We start from the raw sequence: 18,067 nt of genomic DNA, 5'->3' as shown, positions 1-18,067 counted from the left end.
TTTATGCATAACAATTAGATGGTTACTTTATGCGGCGTTTGGGTGAAGGGAAGAGATATATTTTACAACACAAAGAAGGGCTAGGTATGTTCTATGGAATGTGATTAGTATTGATCAAGTCATTTTTCTAGTTAATCATGGTTGGTTTATTTGAGATTGTCTTTTCAGTAGAACTAGCTAATAATTTTAAATTACTAATCATTGTGATTTCTTTTTTATTTTTTTTATCGTTGTTCCTTTCTATTTATATATTTGGCTTGATTCTAATATTTTAAAAACTGATAATGAACCTTACAAAACATTGGATAATCAAAGCAAACATATTCATACTATTACAAGCACATTCTTGGATAACTAAGCTTCATCACCAACTCCATCTATTCATACTGTTGTCTCTTATAACTTGATTCCACCCAACTCCGTCTATCTCCTCTTTCCGGCGTTGGCAACACTCAAAGATCTTCTCAAAAACATCCTCAAGTTTCTCGAAGTATTTATACCTGAAACTTCGACAAAGTAAAAGCACCCAAGAGAAGCCTCCTAAGCCCACAACATATCCAGCCGCAGCAAACACATAATCCCACTCAACCTCCCTATCCGATTCCACATCCACAAACCGCGGTGATGGATTCGTGCAGCTAATGTTGAGAGGGAGACCACACAATCCAATGTTCCCTTCAAATGAATCAGCAGAAAATGTTTGCAACTGATTCCCAATCGGAATCTCTCCAACTAGCTTATTGTGAGATACATTCATCACAACGAGGAATGTGAGATACGCGATCTCCTTTGGTATCTCCCCCGTGAGCTGGTTCATCGAGATGTCAAGCGATCCAAGCTGCCTCAGCTTGCCAAATGACTTTGGGATTCGACCGCTGAGGGAATTGTGGGATAAGTTGAGAAGATAGAGTGAGCTGAGCTCACCAATTTCCACGGGGATTTCGCCATGAAAATTATTGCAAGAGAAGTCAATAGAGATAAACTCTGGCCAAATCTTGACAAGCTCAAGCTCAAGTCCTTTAATGGTTAATGTCACCTCGTTCCCATAGTAGAATTCCATGTACGAAGCCATGAAACCTAAGTTGATACGCTCCAACTCTGCATCGCGATCCAACACCATTCCTCTCCAATATGTGAAGTTAAAAGGATTTAGACTGCCACTGAAATTATTGGAAGCTATGTCAATGATTTGATGACTTGGCCAGCTCTTTCGACATGTGATCTCTCCGTGGAATCTGTTCGAGCGCAACACAAGCAACCGCAAGCTAGATGGGAGCATACATGGAAATTTACCAACTATGTGATTGTTTCTCACATTCATAACTTCTAAGGAAGTGCAATTCTCTAGGGAAAGTGGAACACCTCCTACCAAATTGTTGTGACTCACATCTAAAGTCTTTAGGCTGCAATTGGAAGAAATATTATCAGGGATCCAACCAGTCATGTTGTTTCCACCCAGATTAAGAACTTGAAGATTCTTCAAGTTTTCAAATAGACAAAGAGGTATACTTCCACTCAAGTTATTGTTTGAAAAATCAAGAAATTCAAGACTTGTATTGTTGCAAATGAAGGGTGGAAGTGGTCCCCATAGACGGTTGTTTGCAATGGATAAAAACTTAATGTCGGGGGAGAGAAGAATGAACGTTGTAATCTCTCCACTTAAGTTGTTCGAATCGAGCACTAAACTAAGCAGTCTTGATTGATTCACAATGGTGGATGGTATCGGACCTGCAAGTTTATTTTGAGAGTGTCAAGCTTGAAATTCATCAAAACAATAGATGATCTTAAAATGTAGTACTAGTGGTAGCACTCTATAGTAGCTAGTGACATAAAAAAAGTGGGTTTCATATAGTGGGGGAGTGTCATTAGTATGTGTGAGAGAGAGTATGATACCATTTAAATTGTTATTGTTGAGCCATAAGTAGCTAAGGAGTGTCATGTTTCCAATCTCTTCTGGAAATGGTCCATTGAAATTGTTTTCTTCCAATTGCAACTCTATCAAATTAACAAGGTGACCAATCTCTCTTGGAATGTGACCTGGAACAACATGAATTTTGAAAATCCAATTTGTTTAATAAAGAATGGTAGATATTCCTAAAATTCAAGACTTGTAAATAAAATGGCAAGATCATACCACTTAAAGCATTGTTGTGAATGAACAATCCATACATGGTTATTAAGTTCCCAATTTCTCTGGGCAACGATCCGCTAAACATATTTCTAGACATGCTTAAGCGCTCGAAATTTCTAAGATGACCAATCTCCTTTGGAATATTGCCTATTGTAGCAAAATTATCAGCTCAGTTTTTGTTAATTACAGTCACATGCTATATATTGATAGCTAATTACAAAATACTGGAGTAAATGAAATGCAGAATCATACCAGTGAAATTGTTGAATTCAAGGCCAATTCTGAGAAGAGATGTCATGTTTCCATTATCTCTCGATAATGACCCACTTAACTTATTGAAGGCAAAGGAAGCATATTGCAAGGATGGCATGCTAAATATAGTTGCTGGCAATGGGCCTTTTAACCTGTTGTAACTCAGGCTTAAACCTTTTAAATTAGTTAGACAACCAATCTCTTCTGGTATGTTACCTATCAAGTTGAAAAGTTATGGAATTACATCAAAAACACAATTTAAAAACCAATCAAGTCAAACACTAAAAAAAAGCGCTAGATAGTGGTGGATATTGGTGACGGCTGCTAGCTCAACAACTAGTGACGGAAAAAAGGCTGAAAAGCGCCAGTCACTAAATAGTGACGGAAATCCGTCACTAAAGCAAATCATTCATCTTTGTTTCCCGTCATTTGGTGGATTAATAGCTTTAATGACGGACAAATCCGTCACTAATATTTTTTATTGACAACTTTTTCAGTGACATAGTAAGTTTGGCAGATCCGTTATTAAAAAACTTGTCAATAAAAAATATATCCGTCACTAAAGCTAGTAATCCACCAATTGACGGAAACATAGACGAATGCTTCGCTTTAGTCACAAACGCTTTTTAGTCATTTTTCTATCACTAATTGTTGAGATAACAGCCGCCGTCACTATTTCCGTTACTATCTAGCGCATTTTCTGTAGTGTTTGACTTGATTGGCCACTTAAAATAAATATAGCATGAGATTCTCACCATTTAAATTGTTCCTTGTAAGAAGCAAGGAATTAAGCATTGTCAAGTTCCCCAATTCACTTGGCAATTTGCCACTAAAGCTGTTGTTACTCATGAATAATGACTGTAAATTGGTTAGAGCAGCTATCTCTTTCGGAATATTACCTGCAAAGTAAAGTGCATCACATCTACACCGAATTATATATGAGTCTAAAAATAAAATAAAATTATATACTCCCTCCATTCCATAGTAATGGAGGCGTTTCATTTCGGCACGGAGATTAAGAAAAATTGTGTTAGATGAGTTAAGTAAAAGGAGAGTAAAGTGGAAAATGAAAAAGGTAAAGAGATGAAGAGAGAATAAAGTATGAAAGAGTAAAATAGGTGTGGAAAAATGTGTTGACTTTTGCTAAAAAGATAAATGACTCTAATGCTATGGAACTGAGGGAGTATGAGTCTATATATGCAAGGGCAATATTATAATTATTTCTTAAAGGAATAAAGTAAAATTGATAAAGTATGAGAGATATAGAAACAAAAATGATTGGAGTATTATTAGTAGAAAATGGATCCCATCTCGTTAGAAGGAACAACATATCAAAAATGGAGGTCTAGAGCATTTTTGTGCATTTGATTCGGATCATACGTTTCTAACCATTTAGAAAAGAGTTTGTAAAAATCTATCTAGTTCCAAAGTAAGTATAGGAATGTTAGAGCATGAAATAAGATCTTACTGTTGAAGTTTGCCTACAAACTTTGACTAATTGTCAAAATTTGTTATCCCACATCGGTGGGTATTAGAAACTTTGGGGGAGTGGCTGCCTATAAATGGAGCACTCCTCCCACATTTGTTATGTACCCCAAATATTGTATTTCTTCTCCATTTAAATATATAAGCTAGCTCTGCAGAGGGTGGTCGGAGACAGGCAATTTGGCTGAACTTCGTTGTCAAAGTTTCGGGTGTGTTCTTTCTTTATTATTTATTTTGTTTCGCATTTATTTTTGGGTTTTCTTTTCTGCAGTGATATTGTATTCAATATTATTTGCGGGTTTGGTAGTAGTGTTTTTGTACACCGACTAATAAATTCTGTTTGGAGTCTGGTATTTAAGAGAGGACAGTGTCCCCACCAGTCTTTCCGCAGAATTTATTTGGGGAAGTAATTTTATCGAGATAGACCCTGTTGGATTAACTCTGAAATTACTGAATCGGTTCATTTCACTATTTGAGAGAAAATTACCCGGTTTTCTCAACACTTACCACTTAACATGTTATCAAGGTACAACCATTGAAGCATTGTCAAGTTCCCAATTTCAGTTGGCACCGGGCCGCTAAAGTTGTTGATGCTCATGTCCAAATGTTGTAAATTAGTAAGAGCACATATCTCTTTCAGAATAATTCCTGTAATTAAATTGCATCAAAAGCAATCAAAACAAAATTAACAAAGAGTACAGAATGCAAGAGCTGACATAAGATCTTACCACTTAACATGTTATTCCAACAATTGAAGCATTGTCAAGTTCCCAATTTCACTTGGCACGGGTCCAATAAAGCTGTTGGTACTCATGTCCAAATTTTGTAAATTAGTAAGAGCACCAATCTCTTTTGGTATATTACCTGTGAGTAAATTGCATCAAATCAACATCCAATTATAAATAACTTTGTACATGCGGGTAGTGTTATATTGCTAACTCAATACCTAATTGCTAACTACAACTAAATAATAGCCATTAGATATTCAAATTAAGGGCCTAGATCATTAATCAAGAAATATCAATACGATCAACAAAAAACGTCAATAAAGTCATATGATTAATTCCATAAAATATCAATAGGGGTATTAATGTCACTTAACTACATGTTTAGTTATAACTAACTTTTAAAAGAAATCCCAAAACTTTAAATTCATATAACATATATCAAATTAAAGATAATTTTATAAGGATTCCAACGATATCATATATGCATATGTTCCGACGTCAAAATTTGAAAAAAAAATCGAAAATTTTTCAATTTTTTCGTACAAGCAGAAATGTCAACATACCATATAAAATATGTCAATATAATACATGTAGAATGTCAATATAAGCAATGGGTTAACATTCTTAAAGCATCGTGTTGACATTCTCAAAGCATTGTGTTGATATTTCCGAAACACTATATTGACATTTTCATCTAAAACCCTAATTTGACGTTTTTTTTTATCTTTTTTGATTTTATTAATAAAAACGAAAATTACACGTGGCAAATTGTAGACCACACGTTTTCTAAAATCCTATGGCCTTAAATTAGTTGTAGTTAGCAATTAAATGATGAGTTAGCAATTGATCACTCCCCTTATACATGCAATATGAAGTCTTGATATCATGGAGATCAGATCTTACCACGTAAGTAGTTTGCACCCAAATATAATTGTTGAAGCAATCTCAAGTTCCTAATTTGTATCGGCACTCGTCCACTGAAATTGTTCCTTTGCAAAGAAAGATACTCAAGTTGCGAACAGCCCCAAACTCGATGGTATTTCCCCATACAACTGTGCTACTAGACAAACGTTGTGAGAAATACGAAGTCTCTTGAGCCTATGGAGATTGTGTTTGCACATATCAAGAGGTAGGCTACTAGACAAACTGTTATTCCTCAAATTCAAAACTTCTAAAAATGGCATGTTGAACAAAGATGGGGGAATAGGACCATGAAAGGAATTCTCACTTATATCTAAAGAAACGAGAAAAGAAAGATTTCCGATTTCTGGAGAAATGGTTCCTACAAGACTCATGGATGATATATTCAACTGAGTCACCCTGTGATTCAAATCACAAGTAACTCCGACCCAACTGCAAATACTGCTCTCACCGCTCCAATTTTTGGTCAATATATTATGGGGATCGAAAGAGATTCGAGATTTAAAGGAAATAAGTGAAGAACGATCAATGTTGATATTTGAGTTGGCCGAACTATAATCAATCAACCAATGAAGTAGTAAGAATGATGTCATAAGGAGGTAGAGATGGGAAGATGTAACCATTAGGCTTGATTTTAAAAGTAGCTAGGAATGTGTGGTGTATACAAGATTTGAGCCACCACTATATATACCTCAAAAGTGTGTGCGTGTGTGTGCGAGAGAGAAAGAGAGAGTTTATCATTTGTTTTTGAAATAAATGATACTCCAAAAGTCGTCCATTACCATAAACATAATAGTGATGATTTTTCATTTACTTTTAAAATTATATTCCTATACACCAAAAATTATTTACTTAGAAAAAGAGAAAATGGTTTATGTATACAAAAAGAACTCTACATTAAGGAGACTGTAGATCTGATCTTAAAGTTGTGTTAAGAGTGTCCACAGTGGTCGCAGCGACTCCACAGTGGTCGCAGCGACCACTGCTGGAAACGTGGCACCGCGGCGGGAAGGGGCGGGGGTGGCGGAGGGGGCCGGGGCCGCAAACACGGCGTGGAAGGGCGGTGGGGGCGGTTTACCGGGAGCAGCGGCGCCAGCGGTGTAAATTTTTTACTTTTTTTATTTTTATTTTATTTTTTCTGAATTTATCTAAGAAAATTGAGGCTTTTAGTTCTTTAAATATTTCCATGACGTCAAGTAAAAAATTAATTAATTTATATTCCTATACCTCTTAACTGAAATATTTACAATATATAATTTGTTAATTTATTCCAAGATGAATTTAATTACTGTTTAACTGGAAAACGATGCTATATGTCTACTCAATCAATTCATCAATCGTTGCCATGTGATTAAATTCCTTTTTTCTTCGACTGCTCTGCATGACTTATTACAGACACTAGACGAAGACTTCATAAGCCAAGTCAATGTCCTTTTTCATAATTTTTCTCTTCATTGATATTTACATTCACATTTTTTTTTCAATTAAATACATTAACAAGCAATTTTGATATCTTGTACGGAACTAAGAAATCTGTTATTTCAGCTGCAACAAAGACAAGTATATCATTACAAATATGAATCAATTTTTAGTATCTTTTCAATTTTATTTCAAGAATAGTTTAGTAATTTAATATCTATTTGTATGGTATATTGGATATAAACTCAAATCCTTTAGCCTATGAAATTGGTAAAAAATGTGATACTATAAAACTTATTCGATTGTATGCATTATATATTTGTCGTTTATATTCACTTTTAGCTATTAATCAAATTTTGTACTCCTAATTTACGTGATACGTTGAGAATAAAATACAACTATACAAATACAGATATTGGATAATAGAAGAAAGATGTGTTTATGGTTGAAATCATATCACCAAATGACCCTTAAAACACGGCATGCCTTAATATGTAGTCCACATTTAGTGGTCTCAAGTCAAGTCTGCGTTTATCACTAAATAAATAGTCGCTTTATGAATAGACAATTGGACACATATATTTCAACATATAGCTGTGGTGGATTTGGACATAAAATTCTCGATAAAGTCGTTTTCGCAGTTATTAAGGCTAAATTAATTCTTACATTAAAATTAAAGCCAATTTAGAGCTCTTTAAAATTAGGGTAATCAAACACCAAAATTGCACAACGTAATTATAGGTATGGAATAATCGACAATGTTATAGATGCATTTGAATAGTATTATTGTTTTCAAGAAGAATACCATTAACCCATAAAATTATAGCCCACAAAGAAGCCCAAAGAACTTAAAAAACAAAAAGCCCAAGAATTTTTTTTTCTTGCCCCGTATAAAAACATGGATGTATATATTGTTATTCATGTCATCAAAATGGATCATGCGACTGGAAATAGCCACAGATATAGCTATGGAGGAGTGCTTGTCCTGTCCAAAATGTTAAATGAGGGACTGAGGAAAGAGATCATTAATTGCTCTTTAACGAAATGGAATGGGTTCCTGCAGCTTCTGTCCTGAATTGTGAGGATATACCAAAAATAGCAAATGCACATAGAATAAATAATACCAAGATATAATCTAGAATTGAGTTGTGAGATTATTTTAGTTATAGGGGATTAGCTATGACTAATTATCCCATGATTATCCATCTAAGATCGAGTTGAGGAACTAAATCTCATGAACCAAAGACACTACTAAAGACACTACTAATTTAATCCGGTGTATACTCTTGCAAACCGAACATCCTCATAACATTGGATTGACTTTAAGGATACGTATTCATACAATAAGAAAAATTTGCATATAAAAACGAAGATTTATATTAGAGAAAAACTAGCATATGAAACAAATAAGCTTAAATAAAATAATATATCAGAGATATTTTTTGTTGAAACGATATAATTGAGGCTCTGATTAAGTCAAAATATATATACTTCTCTACATAGAACCACCACTTGTAATCACGGCATTTTAATTTCCCCAACAATTTTTTTGATTCGTCAATCAATTTTAAATATTTTTTTCTAAATATTACTTTGTGCAAGATTTGCAGTTTTTAGCCACTAAACTAAACTATTGACCTGAAGTCAATTGATAGAGAATTTTATAAACAAATACTACTTATTATTTCGATCAAAAAATTAAAAGTAATATTTTTCTCGGTCCATATACCATTCCAAATGTGTCATATTTTATGTCAAAATCCATCACAATTATATGTTGAAATATATGTCCAATTGTGTAGGCTTGACTCTTCAGCGACAAATAAGGAATGCCGTGTTTTCAGGGACGATGACTTGAAAAAGGACAATAACTAGTGAAGATTTCTTCTTTATATCCCTATGTCATATTTTAAGTGGAGCATTTCATTTCTAGCACGGGATTTTATGCAGTACACGTACCATTAGTAATGAAACATTTATTTTTCCGTAGGAGATTTTATGTAGTGTTGTATTAATGAAAAGAATAAAGAAAGAGAGATGAAAAAGTAAGGTGGGACTGAGAGAATATTATTTTATGAGTTAGGTAAAGAGAATAAAGTAGAGAGACTGATGTGTTTTTAGAAATATAGAGTATCATTTAGAGTGAGACATCTTCGGAAGAAAAATGTATCACTGACTGGACGAAGGGAGTATATATATGTTTAATATTTCAGACACACATACATGTCTCTATTCATTGTGATTAAACCCAAACACTAATTTCTGAAGAATCAAGAAACCTTATGGATGAGAGCGAAAGGAGTACCACTGCCGGCAGCGAGGATGATTCGGTGGAGAGAATATTCGAGAGAAAGAGGTGCCATTGAGGTAGAGACAGCTGACGCTCCGGGCGATTGCAGTGAGCTTCATTCTGGCCATTTTGTTCACGTTCATCGTGATGAAGCTGAATCTGACGGCAGGGATCATCCCATCGCTCAACATCTAAGCTGGCCTCCTCGGATTCTTCTTCGTCAAGACGTGGACCAAGTTTCTCGAGAAATCTGGCTTTCTCAAGCAGCCATTTACTAGGCAGGAGAACGCCGTCATTCAAATTTGTGTGGTCGCCTCCTCCGGCATCGCCGCCAGCGGTCTCTCCCTCTCTCTCTCTCTCTCACACACACACACATATAAACACACTAATTATATCTGCAATTGACACTCCATTCCCAAAATAGGAGGCTTTGGAAGCTACCTTCTCGGTATGAGCGAAGTTATCAGCAATCAAATTAGTGAAGATAATAGCCCTCAGAATACTAAAAATCCTCAACTTTCATGGATGATTGTGTTCTTGTTTAGCGTTAGCTTTTTGGGTCTCTTCACTATTCTACCTCTTCGAAAGGTACAATTCCTCTCTTTCATCATGCATTTGTGGAACAACCGAGCGCATATTTGGTAGGGTTGACAACCCATTTAGGGGATGGAATTCTATGAACAACATGCTATGAGAATCAAGTCAGTTCTAGATATACTGACAAAACAGTGTTTCTCGTATTGGTTTCAGATCATGATCATTGATTATAGACTTACTTTTCCAAGTGGTACAGCAGCAGCTCATCTCATCAACAGTTTTCACAGTCCCAAGGGAGCCAAGTTAGCCAAGTTAGTCACTTTTTTCAGTACGATACAATTGGTATACCATTTTTTCGATATATTTACGCAGCCCTAGTTTTAATCACCCCAAATTTGGTCAGAAGGGATAAAATTGAATTTTTTTATGAAACTTCATGATTTGTCATTAATATTTACACGGTTGCAGTACAAATGAGAAATGGCCTATTCTTCATGATATTATTGGAATCTAACCTTATATCCCTATATGAAGGAAACAAGGAAGAGCTTTGGGGAAGTTCTTCACCTTCAGCTTCCTCTGGGGTCTCTTCCAATGGTTTTTCACAGCTACCTATTCATGCGGATTCAGCAGTTTCCCTACATTTGGCCTTAAAGCATATGATAACACGTGAGTTTCCTTGGTTTTACATTGTAACAAACTTACGAGAAAGAGAGCTCATTCAGTCTATATGGGACACCAAAATCCGCAACATACATATATTCATAAGGCAACATAAGTGTTTATTACATCTCTCTCTATCAGGTTCTATTTTGATTTCTCAGCATCATATGTTGGTATTGGTATGTTATGTTCGTATAGCATTACCATATCAATGCTGGTTGGCGCTATCCTGTCGTGGGGCTTTATGTGGCAGCTGATAAACAACCAGAAGGGCGACTGGTACTCTGCCGACTATCCATCTTCCAGCCATGAGTAATCCATTTTTCCTATTCTCTTTCTTGGAAAATGAAACAAATAGCCATAACAAATATTCCAAGGGTTAAAAAGAAATTTTTGATTGGTTGGACCACTGCCCAATTTTAAAGCCCAAATACATTGTTGGGTCGGTTAAATATGGCCACAGTCCGTGACTTGCTCTGATACCATAATAGTAATCCATGGGTTCCTTCATAAAATCAACTTCAGTTCTATCTTCACACTTATGGTGGATAGTTATATTTTTATTTTTAATTTCAATTGCCAAGACAACTCCATAAAAAAGCTCAACTTTCGTAACAGAACCCATAACTTCTACCTCTCTTGAATTTCTAACTAATTCCAATTAATTGTTTAGGTCTTCATTGCCATAGCCATGATTCTTGGTGATGGCCTCTACAACTTGGTTAAGATCTGTTAAATATTGGCCTACAATATTTGACTTTTGTCAAAGTTTTTAATCCCACATCGATGGGGAGTAGGAAGTTTGGGGTGGGTGCTACCTATAAAAGGAGCTCACCCCCCACACTTTGTAAATCGTCCTCAAAAATTTGTTTCTGTTCTCCGTTTAATATAATATCTGCAGAGGTGCTCGGAGATGTAGGCAATTTGGCCGAACTCCGTTAACAAAGTTTTGGGTGTGTTCTTTCTTTATTATTTATTTTGTTCCGCATTTATTTCTAGGTTTGCTTTTGTGCTGTGATTTCGTATTCAATATTATTTGCGGGTTTTGTAGTAGTGTTTTTTACACCGACTGATAAATTGTGTTTGGAGTCTGGTAATTGAGAGAGGACAGTAGTGTCCCCAGTCCCCACTACCAGAGAATTTATTTGGGGAAGTAATTTTATCGGGTTATACCCCATTGGGTTAACTCTAAAATTACTGAATCGGTTCATTTCACTATTTGAGAGAAAATTTGCCCGATTTTCTCAACAAGTGGTATCAGAGCAAGGTTCGTCCTTGGTTCTATTTGTTTGTAATACTTTATTTTGAGTTTGTAATGGCGGGTAATGATCAAGAAGTCAAGGCTAGTTCTTCGTCATGATGGTCGAGGATTCCACTGTCAAATATGAAATTGACGGTGGAGATATTTGACGGTACTGGCCATTTTGGTATGTCGCAGGGGGAGGTTCTAGACTCACTTTTCCAGCAGGGTCTTGACATTGCCATTGAAGAAAAGAAACCAGAAGATATAGATGATAAATATTGGAGTACCATAAATCGGTTAGCTAGTGGAACAATTCGGTCGTGTCTAGGTTTGGATCAGCAATATTCCAGAATTCAAATATTCAAAGCTCCAATCGCAGTGTGAAGCTAGGTTTGAGTTCCCCGTGCCCGGGCTGGAGTTGGGGCTCTCACAAGAGGGGCAAATGGGGCTCCTAATGGCGGACGGAGGGAGTACCTGTTATCCACTGTCAATTTTTTTCAAGCATGAAGTTACATGTTGTAGTAATTTTTAAAAATCAAACTATAAACTAGTTTTTACATCATAAATTCTACTATAAAATACTCCCTCGTCCAAAAAAAATAAATCACTTTGTGTATGGCACGGGTTTTAATATAGAATTGGTAAAGTAAGAGAGAGGGGGAGAAAAAGTAGGTAAAGTAAAAGAGGTAGGGAGAAAAAGTAGGTAAAGTATGAGAGGAGGAAGAAAAAGTGGGAAAAGTATGAGAGATAAACTTTTCAATTTAAGAAAGTGATCTATTTTTTGTGGACGTCCTAAATGGCAAAAGTGATCTATTATTTGTGGACGGAGGGAGTAATGTTTTTTTATCAAATTTCCATTAATTATCGCCGACAGGATTTACTTGAAAAAATCAAGCAAATCAAACTTCAATTTATAAGTATATAACGCCGACATGATCTACTTAAAACACAGCTAAATATGTAGAAAAAGAGTACTCTGCTAAATTTCCATTAATTGCAAAAAACCATTTACGTATAACTCAATGGAACAGTTCGTGTCACAGGTACTCGATGAAAGGCTTGAAAGAATACTGTAGCTGAGGAAACCTATAGAAAAAGGCAAGCAAAATGAACGATCCACATGAAGGACTATTAAAGTGCAAGATAATTGGCTCAAAAATAAAATTCTACTCTTTTCACCAAATAATTTCTCAACAGGCCCAAAAAAAGTCTAATTCCAAGGTCGATTCATGAGATTACTCAATTCTTATTACTTATGTCTTGGACTATTAAATAATTGTTTGTTTATCTTAGACTAAAATCATAGCAAATTTCATATAATGAGATAGTAACCGAGACTTTAGGGGTATATATTTAAACTTAACTTACTAAAGATAATAAGATATGTATAGAATTTTCATAATATTCATTACAAAATTATTTTAATTTAGCACTGCCCTATACATCGTATATTCGTAGCTAAATCTCAAAATTACAGCAGCTGAAATTAACCCCAAACTGCGAAATTCAATTGAAACTTACTCTACGTGACAAAATAAAGACATGCAAAGTTAACAGGTCAACAAAGTTAAGTAGAATTCATTAAAAAAGCTTCACTCATTTTCCATTAACATGTGACTTTACAGAGTGAGAACTTTGTGGAAAATTGTCACTTTCCAGTTGTCACATTTGGAAAGCAGCCCCGGTCAAGCTGCTGTCTTAAGACCAATTGTCCCGATCGTTATCAAGATTTTACCGATAGTTGAATTTCTTTTTTCTTTATTATTATTGCATTTAATTTAATGTAAGAGTAATGCGAAATTATCAGCTACACTCTGTGTTATTTTTATTTTATCAATTTTTTCCCGAAACGCAAAAGAGACTAGAACGTTGTATAACTAGGATACATTGTATCCATTAATATTTATTAAGAAGCTACCCTCATTTTCATTTATAACATGTGAGTCTACAGAGTGAGATCAGGTGGGACAACACATATAGAAAATTGTCACGTTGCACTTGACTTGACTTGACTTGACTCGTGAAAGACTTTGCATTTTTGCTTGGAATATATTTAAAGTTGCAGGTTTTATCTTCTTAGTCCCAATCACGCATGTTTTTCTCTTGGTTGATGAATTAATGTCTTTTTTTTTTTTAAATAACATGGATTTTAAGAAATGAAAATGTAAGGGAAAAGTTAGTTTAATATAAATCCTTTATTTTCTTTTCACTTCTATGCTGGGTTCTTATTTCGTTCATTTCTTCAAGCATCATTTTCATATAATTGATGTCCGAAATGAAACACCTTACTTTTGATAGAATGAAAGAAATAATAGTTTTATGCTCCTAACAAAATAAGGGTGGAATGATTTAGTGGAATGTAAAGTCCAATTACTACATTAAATATAGTAAAAATGAAATGAGACCTTTAATTGAGGGTATTTAAAAATTGCAATATGAGATATTTAATATAAACGGCTAAGGACGTAGGATACTACTCTAATATCACGAAAGCACAAAAGATTAACATATAATTTGACCCAAAATAAAATTATATTTAATACCGCTCTAATATCACGAAAGCACAAAAGATTAACACATAATTTGACCCAAAATAAAATTTTACTTTCATTACTAAATAATTTGACAAAGCCTTGTGATTATAATACAAACTTGGGTTCTCGTATATTTTCCATGACCACTCTTATTTTCCAAAAACATATTAGGTAGTAATTTGCCAAAAGTAACTTTTATTTTCATAACCAAATAATTTATCAAAGCCCAAAATAATAACTACACTCGTGTTTATACTTCAAGTGGGACTTGATTACATAAGCTTCACTCGTTTTTCCAGTGGGACAGCACAATTTTGGAAATTTTCTCTTTTTAGTTGACTTGACTTGGAAAAGTTTCTCCAAAATTCTACCTTCTCTGCAATTACTTTAGCTTTTAATACAAATTGTCTCAGCCCCAATCACACTTCAAGTAAGTTACTCTATTTCTATTTTAAATCAACACATATTTTAAGAATTATACTATAAGAAAAGTTAGTGGAATGTAATTTTTATTTTTATAATATTACTATTAATTTTATAACAAAATTCGGATAAAGTGAATTAATAAAATTTAACATACAATTAACAAAAATAGTAGTAAAAGTTAAATGAGAATTTTAATTATTGATATTTGTAAATGGCAATATGAGATAGTAATGACGGATGTAGATAGTAAAATTGATCGGAGAAGCGTAACTCATTTTTTGTACTGCGTATTAGTTTTGTATAATTTAAATACTAGTCTTCTTGTTTGCGCACTTTAGCACTCTCCATTTGCAATGTGGAGAGAGTATCCCCATTCTACATATTTTCCCTACTCCTAAAAATCCTCTCAAAACCAAAAAAATGACATTTTCACCCCTTGAACGATGTCCTCCCATTTTCCAAGCTCGGTGCGAATTTTAAATCATTCTGAATCAGTTGATGTTTTCATCGTCGTTTGCATCGATCGCTGGAATTCCATCATTAATAGGCTTCTGCATTAGAAAAGCTTCTTTGATATTTAAATAATAGGACAATAAAAAATTGGAAATGTGTATCTCTATTACTAGAGTTAATTTATTTAATCTAATTATTTCTTTTTAATGGTTTTTATATTATTCATAAAACTGAATTATACTATTTACATTTATTTAGGCTTCCCAAATAACATGTATATTATATCTAAAATTCTTGTGTTTGTGTTTTCTTCATTATATAAGTGTAATCTGTCCTTTGCAATTGAAAGCTGAGTAAAGTACCCCGTTTCTTTTTGTGTATGTAAATAAATTATTAAAGCAATCTGTGCTCAAACTTCAAACACGTTTGAATCTTTATTGTAGAGTTAATTTATATAATCTAATCATTTGTATCAAAGCTGGCCTATTTTATCATTTCTGTTTTTACTCTTAATTTTGTGTTTCTGTTTTTACTTTTATTGTTTGTGTAACATTAAACACCAAGATTCCCTCATTTTCCAGTGGGGCAACACAAGTATGGAAATTTTACACTTTGTTGGAATATATTATTCTAATTTTGAGTAAAAGGGCATCTCCTAGTTTGCATATAAGTAAGCAAATGAAGCAGAGTAGATAGACAAAAACATCAGCCATGAAAACATCATACCTTTTTCTTACATATCTTTCTCTTCTAACCCTGTGTCTCTGTCTGTGTCCTTCAAGAGCAGCAACAAGTGAAGCGGAGGCTTTGATGAGATGGAAATCCAGCCTATCATCTTCTGCTTCTCTCAAGTCTTGGTCCGTCAACAACATCAGCAACCACTGCAGATGGATTGGCATTCGCTGCAACGATGGGGGATCTGTCTCTGGGATTGATCTCTCCGGTGCAGGCCTTGCAGGGACATTGCACCTGTTCCATTTCACTGCATTGCTGAATCTCACCACTTTCAAGCTAAATGGGAATGCTCTCGGAGGCTCCATACCAGCTGCTCTTGGCAACCTCACAAGCCTCACTCTCTTGGACCTCTCCAACAATCTGTTTTCCAGCGCCATTCCACCAGAGATCGGCCGCTTGACAGAGCTTCGATACCTGAGCTTCTCCAGCAACCGTATGGTTGGAGAAATCCCATATCAGATTGGCAATATGAGGAAGGTGCGCTTCTTGGATTTGGGCTTCAATCACTTTGAAACTTCTGACTGGTCTCGATTTCCCACTTTCCCTTTCCTAACTCACCTTAATCTTGGTTGGAATGAACTCAACTCGGAATTCCCACACTTCATAACCACATGTCTCAACCTTACTTTTCTTGATTTGTCCGTAAACACCTTCACAGGCCAAATTCCTAAATCATTGTTCACCAATTTGGTCAAACTTGAATATCTTAACCTCACCAGCAATAGTTTTCAAGGCTCCCTGTCACCAAATATCACTAACCTCTCCAAGTTGAAGGAACTTCGCCTTGCCGACAACCTCTTCTCTGGCAACATTCTTGATTCAGTAAGCCTTATTCCAAGCTTGCAAATTCTGGAGCTGATTGATAATTTGTTTATAGGAGAAATCCCTCCTTCTATAGGCCTACTCACGAATCTCCTAACTCTAGACCTTCGAATGAACAGATTCAATTCCTCCATTCCCCAAGAGCTCAGCCTGTGTAACAAGCTGACCTACTTAGTTTTATCCGATAATTCACTCTCGGGGCCATTGCCGCCATCCTTGTCAAATCTGGGCAATTTATCTGAGTTAAGACTATCTCGTAATAGCCTGACTGGTGAAATATTGCCCCGTTTCATCAAGAGTTGGAGAAAACTAATCTATCTAATAATTGAAGACAATAAATTCAGTGGGGAACTTCCACCAGAAATAGGCTTGCTCACAAACCTCAAGGTTTTGTCTCTTATGAATAACTCATTTTCAGGCAGCATCCGACTGGAGATAGGAAACCTAATAAATTTGTGGGAGCTGGACCTTTCAACCAATAACTTTTCAGGTAAAATACCTCAACTAATAAACCGATTAAGTTGGAACTTGGATAACAATGCTATATATATTAATTTGCATGCTTGGCATGTCCTTAGTGAATTTCTTATTCTTTTTAATGTGTCATAAGTTTGAATTAAATACTACTAGTACTTTTTAAAAAGAATGCAATGCATTAATCATAAATGGGCTATTAAAATGCTATTCATATATCTACATTTTTTTAAGTAAATAATTTTGATTTATATCCTTATTTATCTTTAAAATAAATTGTTTGAAGGTCCAATACCATCCACCATTGGGAATCTATCAAGTCTAATGGGCTTATATCTCTCTTCCAACAAATTAAATGGTGAGCTCTCATTCTCCATTTGCAATTTGATATCTCTTGAGTAATCTTGATTTATGAGTTATGGCTATATATGTCCCAACAAATTAAATGGTGCTTTTATCTACAATATGGAGTATTAGTTATATGCATGTACAATTTTAGACGTAAAGAAATTTGATTTATATCATTCTTATATTTCAAATAAATGGTTTGAAGGTCCAATACCATCCATCATTGGAAATCTTTCAAATTTGCAGCACTTATATCTCTACTGAAAAATCTTGACAACAAACATATTGATTTTGTGTGCTCCCTCTACCACAAAATGTTAAGAAAGTGAGTGGAAACAAGTTATGAATCTTACTTTTATATATTACTTTTAAATTAAATGTGAGTGGAATAAGACAGTGGTATGTGGGGTCTATTTTCATTTATAGTAAAAATGAATCGACTCCTATTTGCAGACGGACCAAAATGTAAATATGGGCCTCCTAATTGTGGACAGGGGAGTAATATCTAACCCAGATAACAAACATATTGTTACGATGAGTAAAATGCCATGCATGTGTATTTTTGGTATGAACAAATTTGATTTTTATCCTTCTTTTATCTTCCAA

The 18,067-nt window shown here is 34.8% G+C and overlaps 3 protein-coding genes across 6 annotated transcripts in view; 2 read left to right on the top strand and 1 right to left on the bottom strand.

Annotated features, from left to right (window-relative positions):
• Window positions 1–292: 292 nt before the first annotated feature.
• Window positions 293–5,636, bottom strand: LOC125208119 (receptor-like protein 43). 4 transcript variants are annotated; one of them, XM_048107680.1, is made up of 8 exons: window positions 5,500–5,636; window positions 4,597–4,732; window positions 4,376–4,516; window positions 3,139–3,282; window positions 2,384–2,599; window positions 2,135–2,278; window positions 1,894–2,037; window positions 293–1,728 (listed from the first exon to the last, which is right to left on the bottom strand). In XM_048107680.1, exons 2-8 carry the CDS (start codon window positions 4,604–4,606, stop codon window positions 365–367), a joined length of 2,163 nt encoding a protein of 720 aa, XP_047963637.1. In that variant the 5' UTR covers window positions 4,607–4,732; window positions 5,500–5,636; the 3' UTR covers window positions 293–364. The 4 variants fall into 4 exon arrangements, with proteins under 4 accessions (XP_047963637.1, XP_047963645.1, XP_047963653.1 ...); XM_048107688.1 differs by lacking the exon at window positions 2,135–2,278; XM_048107696.1 differs by lacking the exons at window positions 4,597–4,732; window positions 5,500–5,636 and having other exon boundaries at window positions 3,139–3,305; window positions 4,376–4,496.
• Window positions 5,637–9,187: 3,551 nt separating this feature from the next.
• LOC125208172 (probable metal-nicotianamine transporter YSL7) lies at window positions 9,188–12,176 on the top strand. Its single transcript, XM_048107754.1, has 6 exons — window positions 9,188–9,563; window positions 9,651–9,814; window positions 9,977–10,074; window positions 10,298–10,432; window positions 10,568–10,738; window positions 11,865–12,176. The coding sequence occupies exons 2-6, from the start codon at window positions 9,677–9,679 to the stop codon at window positions 11,875–11,877; spliced, it is 555 nt and encodes a 184-aa protein (XP_047963711.1). The 5' UTR covers window positions 9,188–9,563; window positions 9,651–9,676; the 3' UTR covers window positions 11,878–12,176.
• A 3,617-nt stretch (window positions 12,177–15,793) lies between these two features.
• Window positions 15,794–18,067, top strand: part of LOC125190942 (MDIS1-interacting receptor like kinase 2-like) — a 2,928-nt gene continuing 654 nt past the window's right edge. The window contains exon 1 of the mRNA XM_048088370.1: window positions 15,794–17,129. Coding sequence (XP_047944327.1) covers window positions 15,794–17,129 — 1,336 coding nt within the window. The remainder of the gene's footprint in view (window positions 17,130–18,067) is intronic.

The sequence above is a fragment of the Salvia hispanica genome, chromosome 1, assembly GCF_023119035.1.
Source record: "Salvia hispanica cultivar TCC Black 2014 chromosome 1, UniMelb_Shisp_WGS_1.0, whole genome shotgun sequence".
NCBI lineage: Eukaryota > Viridiplantae > Streptophyta > Magnoliopsida > Lamiales > Lamiaceae > Salvia > Salvia hispanica.
The sequence above is the reverse complement of the archived record's forward strand: the minus strand, read 5'-3'. Positions and strand labels throughout refer to the sequence as shown.